Genomic DNA, 22,236 nt, shown 5'->3' with positions numbered 1-22,236 from the left:
GTTATGTATGGCTCCTGGGTGCCCATATTACCACATGCATGCTTTAGTTTAAAAAATATTTATTGAAGGAATGTACTTGACCACAGTGTTAGCATATCTCCTCAAATCTGTAAACTTTACACCTTTAAGATATCTACAAAGAGTTTATTTACAAGTTTTACAAGAAATCATCACCTCACCAATACTGTTGACAGTCAAGCTGGGTATTGCCACCTTTCTCTTCATTTCACTCGATACTTATAGAAAGAACACAGAGCACGGGTGAAGTTCCAGCCTAGTGCCAGCGACAGCCCATACAGTAGGATCAGAGGTGCAAACGGATAGAGAAGAATTACTGTGTTTTTCAAAAAGGGCAATGCTGGAAGGGAAACAAATCCAAATTATTTCTTAAAAAATGAACATTCCAAAACACAGCTTGCTCTTCAACATGTGGGACCAAAAAGCACGTGATGCAGGTCTGTGGCTCAGTGGTAAGAGCGCTTGCCGGGCACATCTGAGGCACTAGGTTTGATCCTCGGCACCACATTAAAATAAAGGGGTCCTCCTACAACTAAAAATGTTTTTAAAAAGGTACATGGTGCTGTTTGTAGAACTATAAATACTGTTTTGCTACCCTTAGGACTGAGCGAGGGACATTACAAATACTGACCAGGACAGTGACCACCTCAGAAGCCTATCTTAAGGTACTGAGACAGATGATGATGGAGGGGAAAAACAATCTTAGCCATTTGAAAGTTTCCAGTGCAAAAGCCATTACACCCCCACGGTTCCCAGATATCACTTAGTCTGGGGGCCCCCTCTGCACTCGACTTGGAATGTCTTGCCCACAGGAAGATCCCAGGAGAGCGTTCCCCACATAGGAGGGCCAAGTGTTGCACCACGACACCGACCACAACCTTCCCCAATTATGTGACAACTAGAAGCTTGAATCTGGTCACAAACCCGGCCCTAGAGCAGGGGAAGGACTGGCAGTACCCACACCAGGCAGTGCGGTGAAGGGGATAAGTGATCCTGGCAAATCAGCTGAGAGCTGGGAACAGCTCTATCCAAAGGACCAGTCTGAGGAAAGTAAAAGCTGCTGACAGCAAGGTTCTGACCACCCAGAAGAACAGGAAGGGCTAAAATATGTGGGAGCTCTAGATTTTATTTTCCACTGGAGAGCCTTTTTTGGAGGCTGGTACTGGGGGATCAAACTCAGGACCTCAAACATGCTAGTCGAATGCTCCAGCTCTGAACTACATCCCCAGCCTGACCTCCAGCTTGTGACTCTCCTGCTTCCTGAACAACTGAGATTATAGGCACGCACTACCACACCTGGCTCGTAAGAGATAATATGCATGAAGACTAATGTTAAGAACGTTATTCATATTAAGAAAACTGAGCTGACAACAGGATTTAAGAGTAAATTGGCAGGCCAGGCACCATGGTGCACACCTGTAATCCCAAGCGGCTCAGGAGGCTGAAGGAAGAGGGTCTCAAGTTCAATGCCAGCCTCAGCAAAAGTGAGCTACTAAACAACTCAAAGAGACGCTGTCTCCAGTAAAATACAAAATAGGGCTGGGGATGTGGCTCAGTGGCCAAATGCCCAAGTTCAATCTCTGGTAACAACAACAACAACAAAAAAAGTAAATTGGCAAACATCCTGAGGTCAATAAAAGTTGGGTCTAATTGTCTGTGATCATCTACAGAACCATACACGATCACAAAAAAAGAAAATGGTGCAAAAAGGTTTTCAACAGCTCCAGTCACAGGCCTGCAAGCCCAGACCCTTCCCCACTCTGCCTTGGTATCAGTGACCTGGAACTGAACATGCAGAAGAGACTGGAGACCAACTCCTGCCAGCAGCTTGGAGATGTCAGCATGATTTAACATGGTGCCAGGAGATTATGAAATTTATCATATACCAGCTAGACCACTCTCTAGCTGGGAGACCATAGACAAGTTAATCTTTCGCAGTTTCCTCACTGGAAAATGGGAACAAGTGAACCTGTATCATCATTGTTATAAGGATTACATAATATACTTGGGGCGGGGCCTGTCAGTGCTCCATAATGGTAAACTGGGAGTATGTGTTACAACTTGCCCCCTCCCTGTCATCTACGCAGGCACCCATCCAATTTCTTACGGTACTTACCACTGTATCCTAGGAAGGTTACATAGATGTAATAGCCAACTGCAATCAGCCATAAGGTATTTCCAACTAAATATCCAATAAATGTGTCTGTTAGGATAACATCTGCCAGGAGAAATGCACAAGTGAGTCTCTTCCCAGTGCACACAGGGAGCATGGGCGACAGCTGAGAAGTCAGTCTTACTTACGGTTGATGAAGAACAGCTGGATGAAATGCAGAATGACCAGGAGCGGGTAGAAGGCATTGAGGTGCACGTCGAAGGCATAGCCCCACTCCACGTCACAGTCTCTGCTTTGTCGCTTTACTAGATACTTGTTGGAGATGAACCTAAAGGGTGAGATTAAGATTCCCTTCATAATACAGTAAAATTAACTCTTTTTGCACTTATTGCCTTCTACAGACCAGACACTGCTCTAGATTCTGGAGCTCAGGGTGAGCTGGCGCTCCAGGCTCTGTCTAGAGGGAGGACACGGAACGCTGGCATCTGTCAGAGGGTGCCATGGAGAAAAGTACAGCAGCAGCAAGGACAGAACATGCGCAAATTTTCTAGTCAAAGTTTATGTTGGGGTAAAGACCAGAGGGCAGTGGTGGCACCTGGCTTCCTGGAGGAAAGGCTAAGAAGGCAGGTGTGCCTGGAGGGATGGGCCAGGAAGGGAAGCCTGAAGAGAAAGCAGAGCCAGATTTCCTGGTGCCTGTGGCCACTCTAAGACGTGGCTTTCAATGTTGGTGGAGAGAGAAGCCATGGGCTGGCAAGCAGGGCCTGGCTGAAATGTTCCGCAGGTTCTCTGGAGCCAGTCTGAGAACAGACTATAGTGACAAGTCAAGGAGGGAGAGGGAAGGCTGCTGTGGACAAGAGCCCAGAGCAGTAGGAGCAACGGAGGTGGGGGATGCAAGACGCTCTGGACCTGGGAGCGGAGCCGACAGGATTAATGTCGGAGGGGGGTCTGAGAAATAAGGAAGAGTCAAGGGGAGCCTGGAGCTGGACTGGGGACGTTGAAGGAGCCGCCAGCATGGAGTCCGGAGATGGGCAGGAAGTCCGCAGCTTGGGGGAGAGCGAGGTCGAACTAGAACAGAAGCTTCAGTGTGGGGGGATCTTGACAGCCATGAGCCTGAAGGACATCACCAGGAGAACACAGGGACCAAGGCAAGACTGAGGCCTGTCAACTCTCTATTAAAAGGTGAGGAGGACAGGAAGAGACAAAGAGAAGAGGGCCGGCGGCATGTCCAGCCACAGGAATACGAATTACTCAGCTGTCACTGTTCTCCGCGCAGCCACCAGCTCAGGTAATTGGTGAGTGATTGAAGGGGATAATGTCCACGAAACAAAAAGGGAGCTCTTCAAAGAACAACGCGGGTCATTTGTGGAAATTCAATGTACCTTTTCTATGTGCCAAGGCATTTCAATTCAAGGACACAATTAAGAAAATTCTCTTCCTACAGAGGAGATAAAAATAGAAAATAAAGAAACAGGGAGAACATGGTGCAGTGTAATAAACAGTCCCTCACTTAGTCATCTAAAGAGTGGAACCAGAGGCAGGGAAGAGCGGGGAGGTGGTTGCAAGAAGCTGGGTCTTCCAGAGAGATTAATAATGAGATGGTTATTATGGGACCTGCTCAATCAGGGATTCCTCAGTTGTCTGCTTTGCCAAAAACCTGGTATGTTTTAGTTATAGATATTAAAGATTGTTTTTTTTCAATTCCAATTCATCCTGAGGATAGTCCACGTTTTGCATTTACTATCCCTGCACTGAATCATGAAGGTCCTGATCAGAGATATGAATGGAAAGTACTCCCTCAAGGGATGGCTAACAGCCCAACTATGTGTCAAATTTATGTTAACAAAGTAATCCAGCCACTTAGAAATCAAAATCCTGAACTACAAATATTTCACTATATGGATGATGTATTATTAGCACACAAAGATAAAAACACATTGCTAGAATGTTATGCCACACTTACAAACTTATTAAAAAATTATAATCTAGAGATAGCAATAGATAAAGTACAATTAAATTTTCCAATTAATTATTTAGGAGTTCTATTATCCTCAACCATGGTCCGTCCACCAAAAATTCAAATACGAGTAGATCAACTCAAATCACTTAATGACTTTCAAAAGTTATTAGGAGACATAAATTGGATAAGGCCTTATTTAGGTATACCAACAGGAGAGTTGGGACCTTTATTTGATATCCTAAAAGGTCCATCAGATCCAAATTCACCCCGAATGTTAACGCCTGAAGCAAGAAGGCATTAAAAATCATTGAAACATATATGGAAAATATGCATTTGGATAGAATTGATATAAGTTTGCCTTTATTATTTATTGTACTACCAACAAAAAATATTCCTACAGGAGTATTTTGGCAAGAAGGTCCATTATTATGGATACATTTATCTTATTCTCCTAACACTATTCTTACTAGGTATCCTGAGGCTGTAGGACAATTAATACTCAAAGGAATAAAAGCAGCAAAGGGAGTGTTTGGAATTTCTCCCAATAAAATTATTACTCCATATACTATGAATCAAATTGATGAGTTAGCTAATGAGTTAAATACTTGGGCAATAATCATGTGTAAATCTAATGTTTCATTTGATAACCACTTACCATCTAATCCTTTATTGTCTTTTTGGTCATTGCATCCTGTAATTTTTCCAAAAATGACAAGAAAAACACCTATCATGAATGCTCCAAATATATTCACTGATGGGTCAAATAATGGTACAGCAGCAGTAGTTACCCCTGATCAAACTTTTACATTTTTAGTACCCAAACAATCAGCTCAAAAGGTAGAGCTTAATGCAGTTTTACAAGCTTTTGTGATGTTTAAAGATTCTGTATTTAATTTATTTTCTGATAGTCAGTATGTAGTTAATGCTATAGTATCTCTTGAAGATGCTGGTAGGATTTCCCCTTCTTCTACTGTTTTCTCTTTGCTTTCCACTATACAAAGTCTAATCTGGGACAGAAAAGATCCATTCTTTATAGGACATATCAGGGCACATACAGGATTGCCTGGAGCCCTTAGTTTGGGCAATGATTTAGCAGATAAAACTACACATGACATACATATTTTCTCTACACTAGAAGAAGCTATAAATTTTCATAAAAAGTTCCATGTCAATGCTAATACTTTACAAAAGCGTTTTAAAATAACTAAGGAACAAGCTAGACAAATAATAAAACAATGTCAAAATTGTGTGACCTTTTTACCACAAGTTAATCTTGGAGTCAATCCTAGAGGATTGATACCTAACCATATTTGGCAGATGGACGTCACACACTTGCCAGAATTTGGAAAATTAAAATATTTGCATGTTACAGTTGATACTTCTTCTGGATTTTTGATGGGCTCCCTTCATGCCGGAGAAAAAACTAAAGATGTTATAGCTCATTGCTTACAAAATTTTGCCACTGTGGGTGTTCCAAAACAGTTAAAAACAGATAATGCCCCTGGTTATACTTCTACCTCTTTTAAACAATTTTGCTCAACATTTGGCATTACTCATATAACAGGAATCCCATACAATCCACAGGGACAAGGCATAGTTGAAAGAGCTCATCAAACTATTAAAATGTACTTATTAAAGCAAAAAGAAGGAATTGGGAAGGGGTATATATTCCCCAAAGATAAACTTAAAATAACCCTTTTTACTCTAAACTTTTTAAATTTGGATTCATCAGGACTTAGTGCTGCAGAAAGGCATATGTGTCCAAAAAATGTACATAAGCCCAAGGTACTTTGGAAGGATATTCTAACAGGACAATGGAAAGGTCCTGACCCAGTAATTGTCTGGAGTCGGGGGTCTGTTTGTGTGTTTCCACAGGGAGAACAGCAGCCGATTTGGATTCCAGAGAGATTAACCAAGGTCCTGACCCAGTGATTGTCTGGAGTCGGGGGTCTGTTTATGTGTTTCCACAGGGAGAACAGCAGCCGATTTGGATTCCAGAAAGATTAACTAAAGCGATTTCTACAGACCAAAAAGAAGATGATTTGGCTCAAATCCATAACAACTGATATCCAAAACTCCAGTTTGGCTATTCTTACATCTGCAACAGAACCAGGATGCTTTTTTCAATATCTATTTTATTATTGCCCTTTGCCATATCATGAAGTTCTATTTTGTTTTTTGAGCTCATACAGACCTAGGTTAATGTTTTGCTGATCAGTTCTATTTTTTGACTATAGAGTTTTTAAACATTGCAATGGAGATTTCACCTGTAAAAAGTTATAAGGCCTTTACTATAATGTTATGTGTTGTATGTATTATATTATGTGTGCACACTTGTGTTTTGTGTTATATGTTTGAATGTACGTATGTCCATATATCATATATGATGAGCGCTCATGATAAAATGGATCCAAATATTTTTTTTTCACGTGATTTATATGGTTTTATTTAAATTGGGTAAACAACTGTTGAGGATTGTTTTAATATGTAAACAAAAAAGAAGGTTAACAGATCTGTTTGTTTACTTTCACCTTTCCTTTTCATTATATTTAATAATTCTCTTAAAGATAATGTAAATTGTTAAGAAAATTATTTTCTTTTAGTGCCTTCTGTAGTGTTACATAATTTTTTCTTTAGCCATTATTGCCAGAATTCCTATCTTCATCCCAGTGCCGGTGAAGACAATGTAAATTGTTAAGAAAATTATTTTCTTTTAGTGCCTTCTGGAATGTTACATAATTTTTTCTTTAGCCATTATTGCCAGAATTCCTATCTTCATCCCAGTGCTGGTGAAGTCAAAGATAAAACCAATCTACAGCTTCTACAATAGCCATCACTGAACTGCTTGCAGAACTTGCCTGGACACATTGTGAGCTCACCTGTATGCATTGTGAACTATCTGTTGGTACAGCGAATTGTGGTAGTGCTGGAGTATTTTTGCTGATGGTGTCACCGGTGGTACAATTTTTCAAAGGAGCCCTCAATTGGCTTAATGTCATGGCATTTTGCATCCTCCTCTACTAGTGATGGTCTAAAATTTGGGGGCCAACAGAGGTGAGGCAAAGAACCTCACCCCCCCACAGGTGCAAAGGCCTATCCACAAGTATGGCTGTATGCTGGACCGGTAGTCAGTGACGGGTATGATCCAATTGCAGTGGTACCAACCTAAGACAGGAGGCTGACGCCTAGAGGTCAGTTCATCCGATGACGGGTAAGGACCATATGTTGAATTGGACTGCCTAACAGGCACGGCCCCTAAGCCACATGCTTGTTGTTTAAACAGAGAGGGGGAGATGTTGAGAGCCACAGCCAAAGGGGCCCCAGCAAACTTCCAGCTGCCAGCAAACTTCCAGCTGCTGGCTGATGATTGGCTCACAGCGGCCCCAGCAACATCTAGCTGATTGGCTCCTCGGCCCCAGCAACATCTAGCTGATTGGCTCCTCTGCGGTGATGCTCATTGGACTGTTTCCCTGCCCTTTCAGACCACGGAGCTGCTCATTGGGGGACTTTTTTGGCTCCGCCCACGTGACCCAGCCAATCGGCCTCAAGAGCAGGAGGATTGTGGGAGGTGGAGAGAAGCTTGTGTGGGAGAGAGAGGCTTGGGGAAAGCCGGTGGTGGCAGTTGAGGCTCTGAGGGTTTTTCCTGAGAGACTATTTTGTTTGTCGTGTGTGGTTCTAAAAATAAAGTTAGTTTCTTTTGACAAGTGGCTCCTGATTGTGCCCAGCCAGACTGCGGCAGTCTTGGGTATCCAAAGCCAGTTAGACAGGAGGCGTGAGCTCTGCTCCACAGCACAGGGGGTGCCTACAGTTCACATCGATTTATTGTACACTTTACAAAGAACTAGGAGTTCAAAGGTTCCCAACACCAAAAATTTAAAAATGTTTAAGGAGCTGGAAATGCTAATTACCTTGATCTGATCATTACACATTGTATATACGTATCCAATCACTGCAGAGAACACCACAAATATGTATAATTAAATAATTTTGAATGAAAAAGACTTTCATGTAATAGCATGTGGCTCACCCCGAGGAGCTCTGTTCCCCTGCTCACCGTTAATGGGATAGAGCTGTTCCTTCAGAGAGCTCCAAGACAACCGTGGCTTCCCCTCCCACCTGCATCAAGGACACCACTCACATCCACAGCTTGGGCCAGACTCTGGTCTCCAAGTTTCAAATCAGAATAGAGACCTCAGGCCCATTGACCCTCACTTCCACTAAATACTCCGCATGCCCCCGAACTCCACGGGCCCCCTGAGCTCCACACACCTGACATGGCATGCTCATTTGCACTTGTCGAAGGCCATCCTGAAGGAGGCTGTGGCTGCCCCATCTCTTTCCTGTCCCCCACCATATCCTGTTTCCATGGGATGCTCTTCAGTCCACCCCACTGTTACCACCACACTACTCTGGGCCCCCTCTGCTCTTCGTAGAGCCCCTGCCAACTCTCTGGCCTTGACCCTTTTCTACCTCCTCGTTCACTGCCAGGGAAGACTTTGCCTAAGCGTGAAACTGACATGATTCCCTCCCTTCCGAGCCCTGAGCTCCACCTCTCTACCCTCCAGTCACACGTGCAGCCTGGGAGAACAGGTCCTCTTTTTTCCGAATGGCATCGAGGTTGACTTCTCTAGTCTCATCTCCTCCCTAGTCACCCTCAGGGTCACTCTCCACCCCAGACCTGGCATGCTGTCTCTCACTTCTGTGCCTCTGCACCTGCAAGTCCAGGTACCAGCGGTCAGAGGTCCCATGTTTCCCCACCCACCACTTCATGCTGGTTCCAGTGGACCTCTGGTATGGCCGCGGTTACATGGAATCCTTTCTAGTTTTAGTTCCTCACAGGATTCACAGCTCAAACACTGGTTCTCAAAGATAGTATCTATTTAACTCACACTATGATATAAATTCATATCGAAAGTGCTCAACTGGACAACACCGTTTCTGGGGCCTTCAGAATCTGCATTCAGGGCAGAACACTTGCTATAAACGATTCCTTTGAAAACCTCATTTCTCAATTTTTTTTTCATAGACTGTACCATTTTCCTGGGTAGCTTTGTAATAAATGTAATTAGTTAGCAATATTAACTATGGCCTCATTTAAAAATTTTACATTAATAGTACAAAGCATTTATTAACTACCTAGTATATACAAAACCCGCACTTTATGAGTCAGAAGTTACAAAGAAAATAAAAGGTTGGTATCACCAAAGGTTCCAGTCTTGGAAGTTTTGTTTAAGATAGTAATAGCTACATTAGCACTTAAGTACATTCCAAGTGCTTATTATACCACAATCCTCTCAAAAATCTGACAAAACAGGTAATTCATTTTACAAAAGGTGAGACTTGGACTACACATGACACAAATGGCTGCATTGGCATTTGAACCCAAGTCGCACTGTGACTAAAATGTTCCATCCTGTTTTCCTAATACAGGGGCCACCACTCCATCTTGGTGTCACTTTCCATCAGGTATGTACCTCTAAGGTGAACAAATGGAGCCTCCACAGTAACTGCAAAGCCAAAGTTAATTACTTACCACATTAAAGTTGATATCAGAAGACCAACACCCACACAATCTATGAACACGACCCACAGGAGAAGCTTTATCGTCTCAAAAAATCCCATGTCCAGCACAAAGCCAAATCCTATAGTGGATACTGAAAGAAAGATTCACAAGATTCACTCAGACACTCGCTGGGTACAGGGCACTGGCCTTGGTGTCAGGGTTTGGTCCTTACACGCCCCCCAAAGGCCCATGTACTAAAGGCTCAATTGTCAACCCTGGTGCTACCAGGAGCTGATAGAACCTTCAGGAGGTGGGGCCTAGTGGAAGGAAGTTAGGTCACTGGGAGTGTGCCCTTGAAGGGGAGATTGGGACCCTGGTCCCTTCCTGTTTCCTGGCCATTGGGAGATGAGCAGTTTTACTCTACCATGAACTCCCCACCATGATGTTTTGCTTCAATACAGCAACAGGGTCAAGTGACCATGAATTCATACCTCTGAAACCATGAGCCAAAATAAAAATTCCCTCCTTATAAATTGTTTCTCAAGTATTTTGTTACAGCAATGGAAAGGCGAGTGACAATCTTGGCCTCCAAAGACCCATAGTCTAGTGAGACAGAGAGACCAAAACAAAACTCCCAGGATGTGTCATATGTAACTGATGTAGCAACCGGGAACCACACTGGGCTATAGATAGTTTGTTTGTCAAGGTAGGTAGTTTACGGTGACAGGCCAGCATTCCAAACACCACCGGACAGAAAAGGCACTCATGTATTTTAAGTCCAGTTAAAAGTGAAAAACACTCTATCACTTTTGACTGATGCACTTTCATTATACTACTGGAGAACTTAAAAACAGGTTTTCAAGTTCATGTTGGTATTTTGGAACTCTCTGGATTTACTTAATCGTGAAATACCATGTCCAATCCTGACATTCCTTTTCACAGCAAGTTGGAGTTTGGGTATTGGTTCACTATAGTTAAAAGACATGGAGTGAATTTTTCCCCCTGCTCTTCAAGGTCCCAAAGCAGCAATTTAATTTACTCTGGCATTGGACTGAGACCTGTAGAACTAGGAGGAATTAACCTTTCCTGTGATTTTTGAAGGTACAGAAAAAACAGCTTCAGATATCCCCAAATTTGAACCCAAAACACATTATATCAAAGGATCCTTCAAATGATAAGCCTAATCTGAAAAGCTCAATTTGTTCTTCAACTCTATTGCAGAAACTAACACTTACCACAGAGCCAGATACTTAATAAGACCAAGAAAGCAGGGTCATCTCTGGCCCACTGGTCCTTTGTCTGCTTCCGGTAATGAAAGTTCCTATAAACCCTCTGTGGGGAAGTGAACAGGTAGAGCATCTGCCAGGCAGCAAACTCAAAGTCCATCTGGCGAAATCGAAAAAGCCTCCTGAGGTATTTGTAGCGTTTTGCTCCAGCTGTGTGTCTTGCTGCATCCCTGGAATTCAAGACTCCGTTCCCCTGCACTGAGGAATTCACTGAAGTACTTGGTAACATCTTCCTAGATGGAAGAAAACAATTCTTTTACATGCAATATGAAGAAATGTTTGGCTATCAGCACCCCTCTTCTGTGTTATTTGGCAAGGAGGTCACTTTACATTTTCTCTTCCACCCTTCAGAAGGGTCAGGGGTCAAAAGCAACCGGAGTTGGTTCTGAGGCTTGTCTTGAGGCTGCAGAACTGCTGCCCACTTCAGGCCAGGGCAACACTATGGGATTCAGAACCATCAAACACTTATCCAGGGTCCAGGCTGTTCCCACACTTCACCTCACTCGATCCTCAGACAGCCCTCCCAGGTAGCTAATGTTGGCAGAGGGAGAGGCACAGGGAGGTGAACTGACCTCCCTATGAGCACGAAGACAGTGATGGAGCCACGATTGGAACGTAACCACCAAGCCCTTAAGGGAAAACCTTAGTTGAAGCCGATTAGAACGCAACGTTACCGAAGAGGTACAATAGCTTTTCCACACAGGTTCATCAGCGTAAGGCCAGCAAGCTCCTTGTTCATCACAATGCGACATAAAAACAAAGCAAATATCCAATCCCTAGCGCTTTACTCCCAGGGCAGTTCAGCAGGAGGCATGACAGCATGGGAGACCAGTCGGCCAGGCCAAGGCTGGTGAGCGCAGCCCGACGCCCCTACTACGCTTCGTCGGCCTCCAGGACGCGGACAGTGCCCCGCCCCGCCCAGCTCTTCTCCATTCGCCCGGGGCCTCGGGTATGGCTGCCAGGTTTAGCAAATAAAGGTACAGACCGCCCAGTTACATTTGAATTTCGAGCAAGGAACGAATTAGGAGTCCCATGCAACATGTCGGACATGCTTATACTAAAAACTCTCTGAGATTCCCATGTAAATGGGCGACTTTGATTTTCTCCAGGAATTCGACCGCGGGCCTAAGGCCCGAGAGGGGCCGGACACAGTCATGGTCACTCCCCAGCCGCCGTGACGCGGGGCCGCGAGCAGCCGGAAGACACGGCCCCCGGCGCGAACAATAGTCGCGTGCGGGCGGAGCAGTCCTCGGGGCTCACCTGGAGCTCTACTGCGGCCTCGGCCCGGAGCTGAGCTACCCGCCACCTCCGCCAAGCAGCCGAGCCCAGCCGCTGCCCGGGCGACTTCCCTTCCGCAACGTAGCCGGCACTCGGGGCGCGTGTGGTTGACGTCACGAGCGCCCATTTCCGCTACGCATGCGCTGCCCCTCGGGACTCGTAATGTCTTCCGCCCGACCGGGGAAGACCTTCCGGAAGTTGTTGTAGTATCTTCCGGTGCCTTCCTCTTGGGGTGTCGCTCGCACCTAGCCAGGTGATTGGGGTTGAGCACCGAGAGGGTCGCGCCGCCGCGGGCGGGAGGCGCCGTCATGCCCCGCTATTACGAGGACAAGCCGGAGGGCGGCGCGTGCACGGGCGTGAAGGAGGACCTGGGCGCCTGTCTGCTGCAGTCGGACTGTGTGCTCCAGGTAGCGCGGCCGGGCGCTCTGGGTGGTGACGGCGCCTGCAACCTGTGGCTGGGCTCGGCGAAGGCCTCCCAGTCGGCCCGCGGTGGCGGTCCTGTCCAGGTTGTAGGGCACAACACCAGCTGCTCCCCGTGGGCAGATCCCCTGAACTCTCAGGACCTCAACTCCCCGCCCGCGTGGGGAGGGAGATACGATGCCCGCCCCTTGGGCTTTTGTAAATAATAAGCGGTTTCGGTTCAGGAAACTTTTTTTGAAGGCTGGTATCCCGCACAGTTCTGGAGACATAGAGGAGACGGGTTTTTTGCTTGCTCGAAATTGTTAAGAGACTTCCATAGTCACGCTGTTCTGGCCAGTAGTTTCTCCTGCCTGTGCTCAGTCGTGCCTGACCCCGTGTTATATTTGTCATGTGTTGGTTTGAATTTGTTTCTGAGTTGAAGTGCTCTGTGTGCCCAGGTGTGAACTTGTAAATGAAGCAGCTCAATATTTTCAACATTTTGTATATTTCCTTACATTCTTCCCTCACAAGTCACCAGTCTTCTCGGTACCCCATCTGAGATCATTGAGACATACAGTGAGCTTCAAAGTTGACCTAGAACCTGGGTTCTGGTTTAGAGCCCAAGTAAAGCCCACAGGTGCTTCTTCCAATGACAGGACCTATGAGAGGGCAATCAGTTGTGTGCAATTATCTTTGCAAAGCTGCCCCCAAATGGACATCTACCCTTTATCAGTGTTTGAGTCACAACTTATATTCTGTTCACTGCTATTTGCAGCCAGTGAGGATCTTAAATCATACCAAATGGCAACTAAAGCTAGAGTTTAAAAGGCAGTAGTGGGGCAAAACATTGAACTTTGCAGGTTCATAACAATCTACTTGGGTGGTGTCCCTGACACCCACTACACACTATTCCTCACCAGGGACTCAAAACCAAGGGAAACTGCTGAGGTCTGTATCAAGTCTGTATGGCCACTTCATAAAGATTTTTGGTTCCTTAGTTTCTGGAGTAAAGAAGTTAATTGATCATATGGCCGATGGGTGGTATAGTCTCTTCTTGCTAATCTTTAACCACCTGCAGCATCTTACGAATGTCAGCAGGAATTCTGACACAAGTGAATATTTAGTTATAGGAGCTGTCAAGGAAGAGAGTCAAGGAAATAAAGGGGCCAGAGAAATTCAGGATAATGATGGTAAGGCTGTAAGTTCCAGGAATCTGGCAAGGAGAAAGCGATTCAAAAGTCATTTCTGGGGTAGACTTAGGGTTTTATGACTCCTGGGAGATCAAAATGGTTGAGGCAACCACAAGGTTGGTTCTTGGGCTCAGCATGTTTGGGAGCACTGGCTGATCTTGAGAGCATTAGGACATAGGGTCAAACATTACAGAGATCCACAGTAGTCGCTTAAATAAGGTAGAGAATTCTGGCGTTTGCTCATATGCCTGTAAGGCTTGGGTGGCTTTTCTGTCTTCCTGGGCCCATACATTCTTGATCTTATGGCTGTGAGTCCTGTGATGGGAGACAGGATGTTACTCTCATAGTCCCAAATTGCCTCGATCCTACATCATCAGGACTTGTAATCTTAGGGAGTAAAAGGGGCAAGCCTCTTTAAAGACCAACCCAGAAGTTTTACACGTTTCCCACACATTCCATGGCTAGGACTTGTCCCATGACCACATCCAGCTGCACAGGTGACTGGAAAACCTACCCCAGCCACATGCTTGATAAAAAGGAAGAATGGATATTGAGGGACAACTAGTCTGTCATTGGGAGTGGAGGGGATGAATGAACATTTCATCTCTAGTGTATCTAGATGGATCTTTTCACCAGGCAGCCAGCAATGTAAGTTGAAGGCTTGTGAAAATGGTAACGTCTTGGACGTGGTTTGAGGAGGCATCAGCTTAGTCTTTTGTCTACCCCCACTTGGTCAGCACCACCCATCTGCACTGCTTCAGAGTTTGGGGAGGAACACAGTGGTGCCAGGAGACTTTGCCACTCACTGATGTAGATGATAGTTGAAATCCAGGACTTAGGGAGACAAGGAGTAAACGTGGCCACGGTTTCTGGGAATAGGTACATAGACATGGTACCCTGTAGCTTTTTCCATAATGGAAACCAGGGGAATGTGACTGTCACTGGCAAACAGGCATTGGGGGAGTGGTTGGAGAGGCAAGATCTGGAGGGGAAATCCCTCTGCAGAGCAGGCGAAATCTGGGTTATCTTCCTGGAGGGAGCCATCTAGCCTACCTCATCAACATCCATGGAAAGTGTTTAGTTAATGGTGTTCTGATTTTAGGGTGCCTAATTCATAATTTTCACCCATAAAGAGATGAAGATCCCAGTTTCTGAGAAGACTTGTGAGGGAAGAATGTAAGGAAATATACAATATTAAAGAGCCTCAAGGAAAACCAGTGTTTTCAAAAACTCAGGAACCCCTCCAAATTAGACAATTTTTGTCATTCTGTCCCTTCCTCTCTAAGCACCAATAGTCAAAATGAATTAACTATTTACTATGTGACTGTTTCCTCTTAACATTTTTGAATATAACTATTTTCAGAAGGACAGTTGCTTTGTGAAATTCCTAGGCATTTATACTGTTTTATTTGTCACAGGAAGGAAAATCTCCTCGGCAGTGTTTGAAGGAAGGATACTGCAAAGCTTTGAAGTATTCATTTTTTGAGTGTAAAAGATCAATGGTAAGTGGCTAAAGATTTTTAAAAGCTTATGTTACAAATCAGCTACCTGGAGTGAAATGTGTGAGTGACTTAAGAGTCATCAACAGGTTGCAGTGTGGTATCATTTGGAAAAAAAGGATGTACACGTTTCTTCCTGTGAGTTGAACGTTAGGGTTCGTGAAAGCCCCCAGCCTTTCTGTCATCCTGTCATGATGCTGATAAATCACTGACCTTCATGAGTTTCTCCAAGTGTGAATCTTGGCAAGTACAGGTGGGTAAAAGTCAGTGGTATTCCCTGTGAACCCAGGTCGTTGGCAGATAGACAGTTAGGGTCTAGGGTGTGTGCCCTTCTGCCTTAGGTGACAAAGGGAAAAATGTCAGTGTCTGTCTGCGTTCTGAAGTGGTGGTCGTGGATATTGGCCCAGCACACATTGCTGACCTCTTGGTTCTGGGCCAGCATTCTTTGATCTGAAAGATCCAGAGAGATTTGGATTGGGAACTGAGAGCCTTTTCTTGGAGAGAGACGCATGAAGTTGGAAACTTAAGCATGCCTCCAGAGAAGGCAGCAGCGGGGACTGAGCCTGCTTTTGTTATTGAAGCACACTGCAAGTTCCTTCCCTTTGTCCACAAAGGAAATGAGAGGTGAAAGAACTTGAGGACATCGGCCAGCAGATCTGATCCAGGGAGAGGGTGAAGTTAGACTAAATTTGGCCACACTCTGTTTTCCTTTGTCAAGTGTCAGTTTTCTGCCTTTAGGCAGAGGATTTTCTTGCCTTGCCTCACATGGTTTTGTTACCCATATAAAATGCAAGCCTTTGACTTGTGAAGAACTTAAGCATGTTTCAAGCATTGAGGAATCATAAGGAATAGTTAGAGTAGGAGATAACGACACGTTGTACTCTGGAATCATATGAAATGACTCAACAGTAAACTCCCCAAAATTCCCTGCTGAAAGCTCAGGCTTGGATCTCCAAAAGATTCAGAAATCATAATCCCCCTGCAGAAATTTTTAATCATAGATTAAACAGTGAAAGTGCTTCTGATTGCTGTCAGTTCAAGGCAGAGCTTCAGTTGACACTGGGAAAGACTGTCTAAGGAAGTCTCTAGCAGACTAGTAGATCCTACACCCTCTCTCCAAGACTGTGCCTCCTTGAGTCTTCCACAGTGAGTGGAATCATGTCACTCTTCATGACTGCAATGCCATTATACAAGCTTGACAAAACCTAATCATTTGAACATAAACTTTAAATAATGGATAGTTTTGCTTAGTTTCAAGACTGAGTTTAAGTCCCACTGAGGGTGAGACAAGAATTTGAATCTGCTGTTTCCTCAGTATGAGCAGCCCAGTCATCCTGATCATGATTCCCAGGTTTAAAGATTTTTATTTCTTTGAAAATATTGTTCTTAGCTACTTTATGTTGTGCTGAGAAGAATGAATGGCTGGCTGTTCCAGGGTGGCTATGTTGGACTCATGGATAAGGCCTATCTCCCAAATAATTCCTTCCTATGGAATTTCTGGGGAATGGTGTTGACTTCCATGCAGCTTCGTTGTATGATTTCAGAACATTTTCTGTAACCACCACGGTTAAGAAGTGGATCTCTGTGAAGCTTAAATCAAATAACATGCTGTCAGCCTAGGAGGTTATGCGCATTACGGATCTGTGATCCCAAGATGACTGTGTCTTAATGTTTCTTAGGGTTCTGTCCCCTTTTCTCAGTTGGTATTGATTTAAAGATTTCATATAGGGGCTGGGACTGTGGCTCAGTGGTAGAGTGCTTGCCTAGCACATGTGAAGCCCTGGGCTCGATCCTCAGCACCACATAAAATAAATAAATAAAACAAAGGTATTGTGTCTAACTACAACTGAAAAATAAATATTTAAAAAAAGATTTCATATACATTTGAATATTAACTGAAATAAAACTTAATGAAGGCAGGTTTGCTGAATGTATGTTTAGTTTAAAGAAAAAGATAAATAGAATTTGGATTCTACTCAAGAAGAAAATCACCTTGAAGTGAAACTTGCTTTTTAGTGCCATCTTTATAATTTTTTTTTTTCTTGGTAGCTCTTGACAATTGCCTTTTTTGATTTTATTGGAAACTGGTTCATTTCTCTAATGTGGTGACTGACACCCTTTACCAAAGTTGTGTTTAATTAATTACACCATATCAAATTTGATTAAATTGTTCATTTATTTTCAGTTGGATGCCAGATCAAGATTCAGAGGAAGAAAAGGATATTGATACCATTACGTTGAAAGCAAGATGAAAGCACCAAAGGATTTTTCCACAGAAAAGCCACAATAGGAAATAATTTTTGCTACATCTGTTTGGTTGAACCAGTTTTCCCTCCATGGAACACTGGAGAAATTGGATGAATTTTGGTTTTGAATATGTATAAAGCAAATGCTTCTCTGAATCTAAGTTATTTTTAGAAGATAAGTTCAATTGAACACTTATAGGCCTGGAATATAATGTGTTTTGAGATTTTGCCTAAAGTACAGGAAATGGAAAAACTGTTATTTTCAAACCTGACTCTTTAATCATATTACACCATTTATACATCTGGAAGGGACTAATGTGACACTGGAGGCTGTCCACAAGATGTTTATTGAGAAAGTTTATTTAATCTATCCTATTTAGTTCTAGAATAAATTGGTTCCTTGGAGAAGAAATGCTTTATTTGATTGATTCACTGAGGCTAAAGTAAAACCTCAGAACTTTGAAATCTGCCATAGGGCCTAGCTGGATCCCAAGCCCACATGGTGTTGCCAAGGACTCTTCTATCTCTGACTGATTTTCCCTTTCCTGGTTTCATTTTTAGGATGGCCCTCTCCACATACAGGACCAGTATCAGCTATAAGCTCACATCCTTAAGATCTGTTATTCAAAAAGGAGAGAGTGAATTTCCCTTTCCAAGGACCACAAATCAAATCCTACTGAAGAACTCTGGTCTTCCCTGGGTCACCTGCACTGTGACTGACCACTCCCAGCAGAATCCCAGTGGTGGAATGGCAGGCCTCTTCCCTGAAGGAAAGGGGGATTTTGAGTACACGGAAACAACCAGTGTGTACTGTAGACAGCAGATACAGAAAACATGAAGTGCAAGTTTCAGATTATGGTAATTTTATCAGGATCACTTAATACATAAGAGAGCCAAAACCTTTAAATAAAACTTTAGGTTCACCTAAAGTTGTGAGAATCCCCCAAAATGCCACTGAAGTCTGCTGTGTATGCTGCTTTTCACTGGGGAAGGGAAGGTGGTGGATTTCTTCAGCGACTCCTTATACCTGTTTAAGTGCTACGACTTTCTTGGTTATTGCAGTGCTGGGCTGGGCCTCAAGGCCTTGCAATGAGCTACCCACCCCCCACAGTGCTACAACTTCTATTAAATGTAATTCTGATAAACTCTTCAAGGAGTATTTTATAAAACCTTTGTTGAATAACAGCTTTAATGAAGAAGTTCATATACCACAAAATTCACCTTTACACCATTTCCACTTGATAGTTTTTAGTGTATGCATAGTGTGTGCAGCCATTATCACTATTTCTTCCAAAACTTTCCACCACTCCAGAGAAACACATACATACCAGTTAGTATCTCCCTTACTCCCCTTCCCTCAGCAACTACTGATACACTGCTGGCTCTCCACAAGCTGCTCTATCCAGAACCTGTTATATAAATGGAATTATATAATATGTGGCCTTCCGTGACTTTTTATTCCACTTACCATAATATTTCCAAGGTTCATCTGTGTGCAGCATCTATCTCATCACATCCAGTGGTGCAGGTGGTGCCACATTTTATTTATCCATTCATCAGCTGATGAACTAGGTTGTTTCCATTTTGTGTCACTGTGACTAATGCCGTGAGCATCTCTGAACAAGTTTTGTGTGGACATGTTTCATTTCTCTTTGAGTATATAACTCAGAGTGGAATTACAATATTGTATGAGAACTCCAACTTTAGCATTCTCCCCAGTGGCTGCACTACCCTTTTACATATTCAACAATCTCCACATCATCTCCAACAGTTGTTGCTATTTATTTTGATTACAGCCATTCTACTGAGTATGAAGTAGTATCCAACTGGGATTTTGATTTGCATTTCCCAAATGGCTAATGATTTGGGCATGTTTTCCTGTGTTTATTGGCCATCTGTATGTTAGTCTTCAGAGAAATGTCTATTCAGGTCCTTAGTCCAGTTTTCAGTTGCCTTGTCTTTTTATTGCTGATTTGTAAGAGCTCTTTATACGTGTAAATACGAGTCCTTCAAAGATAACTAATTAGCCAATGTCTTTTCCCAGTCTGTGGCTTGCCTTTTCACTTTCTAATTGACACTCTTCAAAGCATGATTTTAACATTGGTGCATCGCAATTTATTTATTATTTTGGCGTATCTAAGAAACACCAAAATAATAGTGGTTTCTTAGATACACCAAAATAAAAAATAAATAAATAAGTTGCGATGCACCAGTGTGGAATCATATGTTTTTTTTGGACTGGCTTTCATCATTCAGCAAAATGTTCTCTAGGTTCAGCCACGTTGTAGTGTCAGAATTTTCTCCCGTTTTAAAGCCAAACAATATTCCAAATAATATTCCAGCTCATGTCGATATCACGTGCTCATGTGCTCGTCCATCAGTGGACACCTGCTCGCTCCCACCTTTGAGCTGCTGTGGACATGTGTCCACATATGTCCCAGGGGCCCTGCTCCAGTGTGGGCACACACCCAGCAGTGGAGGTGCTGGGGCATCAGTGATTGTCTTTGCTGTTCTGAGGAACTGCCGTGCGTTTTTCCACAGCAGCCATGCCGGTCTCCATTCCTGTCCGCGGCGCATAGGGACTGCAGCTTTTCCACATCTTGTTAACACTGACATTTCTGTTCTCTGAATGGTGCCATCCTAGGGGACATGAAGTGGCATCTCACCGTGTTTTGGTTTGCATTTTTCTAATCAGCAATGATGACAACATCGTTTCATGTGCTTGTTGACCCTTTTCCTGTCTTTGGAGAAATGGCCTTAGGTCCCTTTTCCATTTGTAAATTGAGTCATTTCCTTTTTTGGTGTCATGGTGAAGAAATCATTTCCCAATCCAATGAAGCTCTCCCCTTATGTTTTCTAGAAGTTTGAATGGTTTTACCTCTTAAACTTAGGTCTTTACTAGATTTTGACTTGATTTTGTATATGATGTAAGGGTCTAACTTTTTTTTTTTTTTTTTGCACGTGGATATCTAATCTCTCAACATCATTTATTGGAAAGACTGTCCTTTCCCCCATTGAATGGTGTGGCACCCTTGTGGAAAAACATTTTCCCATATATGCCAGGGATAATTTCTGAGCTCACTATTCTATTACATTAGTCTATATCTGTATTTTTGCAGTACCGGAGTCTGAACCCAAAGGTGCTCTACCACTGCCACAGCCACATCACTACCCTTATTATTATTATTTTTACTTTGAGACAGGGTCTTGCCAAGTTGCTGAAGCTGGCCTTGAACTTGTGATCCTCCTGCCTCAGCCTCCTGATTCGCTGGGATTATAGGTGTGCGCCAGTGCACCAAGCTATATATGTTTTTAAGCTAGCCAGTTTCACACTGTTGTGATTCTTGCAGTTTCGCAGTAAGTTTTGAAATCATATGAAACCTTCAGCTTTGTCCCTTTTCAAGACTGCCCATTTGGGGGCCTTTGGAGGTCCCCTATGGATTTTTCCATTTCTGAAAAAAAAAAAATGCTGATGCGATTTCGATAGGAAGTGCACTGCATCTATGCACAGCAAAGCTGGGCCCTGCGGGAGCTTCTTGCAAGACCAACCCCATAGCAGCTTAAAAGAGAGACATTTTCGGAAACAAGAAAGAAAATGTGACACAAAAACAGGAGTTCATGTTACTCCAGATGGAGCCTTCTGTGAGGGCATGGCTGGAGACGGTGCTGGCCGGAAGGGCCACCCCGGGAGCCCAGCAGTACATCCAGACATGGCCAGGCTGGCCAAGAGGAAGGAGTCACTCTGACCTTAGCAAATTCAAATACAGCATGTGCCTTGTGCCAAAATAATTCCAGGTGGATTAATCTAAGAATTCAATGGAATAAAAAAATACTGGAAATAAGAACAGGTGAATATTGAAAACACCATCTTGAGGCAAGAAAGCCAAGGCAGAAAGCATGAGTAATATCCGAGCATGCATAGACTGGGTCATGCAAGTGCCAGCAAGACACAAGTCCAGGCCCACAGTGCACACAGGCCACACTCCACTTCAGAGGCAAATATGTGGCTGCCCACCTGTGTCACCTGTAGTGGTGAGTCGGAGACGTGTTTAGAATAAGCATCAAGCAGGACAGGCACACTGCTACATAACAGCTTCTGCATACTTCCCCCATAGCAAAGCCAAGACGGCTGACCATCAGGTGTGAAAAATCTGTTACAGGAGACAGACGAGTTGACAAGCGGAGTTGCAAAAACATGAACATCATGAAAGTATAAAAAGTGTCTGATGTTCCCACTAATCCAAGACACAGGCATTGAACGATGTCGTTTCCAGCTTGAATGAGAATAATGGGGAAAGGCAGCAGCTTCTCTTTCTGGGAGTTTAAATTCTCCTTGCGCAGATGCTTCTGTTACTGGGAACTTACCTGAGAGACCCCTGAGCTGTGTTCCTAGAAGCAGCTGTGGAGCTGCATGCAGCCATCCTGGTGAGGGAGCAACCACGAGCCACCTGCATTCCAGCAAGTCACACGGCAATGAGCCATGTCTGCCAGCGGGAGGGTGACCGTAACACACACGAGATGTCAAGAAACCTGCTCCAAGTCACCAGTCAGTGAGGAGCAGAACCTCGGGCTGTCTGCTGCTGACTTCCAGGCTCTTAACCCCACACCCTGCTGCCTCTCTGCTTCAAATTAAGTGAAAATGAGACTAAAGAATGAGTCTTGTGTGGTACTCAATGCAGTGGCCGGCAACAAGGGTCCTGTACAACGAGTCTTTTCAACACAGGAGAATGAGTCAGGCAAGACCAAG

At 43.9% G+C, this 22,236-nt stretch overlaps 2 protein-coding genes across 3 annotated transcripts; one reads left to right on the top strand and one right to left on the bottom strand.

Moving 5' to 3' along the window:
- Positions 1 to 42: 42 nt before the first annotated feature.
- On the bottom strand, positions 43 to 12,287 carry Unc50 (unc-50 inner nuclear membrane RNA binding protein). Of its 2 annotated transcripts, none has more exons than XM_046440313.2 (6): positions 12,138 to 12,287; positions 10,827 to 11,110; positions 9,622 to 9,742; positions 2,320 to 2,459; positions 2,135 to 2,236; positions 43 to 358 (listed from the first exon to the last, which is right to left on the bottom strand). In XM_046440313.2, the coding sequence occupies exons 2-6, from the start codon at positions 11,104 to 11,106 to the stop codon at positions 222 to 224; spliced, it is 780 nt and encodes a 259-aa protein (XP_046296269.1). In that variant the 5' UTR covers positions 11,107 to 11,110; positions 12,138 to 12,287; the 3' UTR covers positions 43 to 221. The 2 variants fall into 2 exon arrangements, with proteins under 2 accessions (XP_046296269.1, XP_046296270.1); XM_046440314.2 differs by having other exon boundaries at positions 10,827 to 11,106; positions 12,138 to 12,275.
- A 65-nt stretch (positions 12,288 to 12,352) lies between these two features.
- LOC124090008 (cytochrome c oxidase assembly factor 5) lies at positions 12,353 to 18,642 on the top strand. Its single transcript, XM_046440318.2, has 3 exons — positions 12,353 to 12,562; positions 15,163 to 15,246; positions 17,429 to 18,642. The coding sequence occupies exons 1-3, from the start codon at positions 12,464 to 12,466 to the stop codon at positions 17,468 to 17,470; spliced, it is 225 nt and encodes a 74-aa protein (XP_046296274.1). The 5' UTR covers positions 12,353 to 12,463; the 3' UTR covers positions 17,471 to 18,642.
- Positions 18,643 to 22,236: the final 3,594 nt, after the last annotated feature.

Source organism: Marmota monax, unplaced genomic scaffold, assembly GCF_021218885.2.
Source record: "Marmota monax isolate L192 unplaced genomic scaffold, Marmota_monax_Labrador192_F-V1.1 WCK01_AAM20220418_F8-fsc00210, whole genome shotgun sequence".
Lineage (NCBI taxonomy): Eukaryota > Metazoa > Chordata > Mammalia > Rodentia > Sciuridae > Marmota > Marmota monax.
The sequence above is the reverse complement of the archived record's forward strand: the minus strand, read 5'-3'. Positions and strand labels throughout refer to the sequence as shown.

Coding starts and splice junctions, on each gene's coding strand:
- Unc50 (XM_046440313.2), bottom strand. CDS start 11,106: ATGTTACCAAGTACTTCAGTGAATTCCTCAGTGCAGGGGAACGGAGTC. Junction 2,237..2,319: donor CCAGCTGTTCTTCATCAACC/GTAAGTAAGACT, acceptor TTCTCCTGGCAG/ATGTTATCCTAACAGACACA. Junction 359..2,134: donor AACCTTCCTAGGATACAGTG/GTAAGTACCGTA, acceptor TTTCCCTTCCAG/CATTGCCCTTTTTGAAAAAC.
- LOC124090008 (XM_046440318.2), top strand. CDS start 12,464: ATGCCCCGCTATTACGAGGACAAGCCGGAGGGCGGCGCGTGCACGGGC. Junction 12,563..15,162: donor AGTCGGACTGTGTGCTCCAG/GTAGCGCGGCCG, acceptor TATTTGTCACAG/GAAGGAAAATCTCCTCGGCA. Junction 15,247..17,428: donor TTGAGTGTAAAAGATCAATG/GTAAGTGGCTAA, acceptor ATTTATTTTCAG/TTGGATGCCAGATCAAGATT.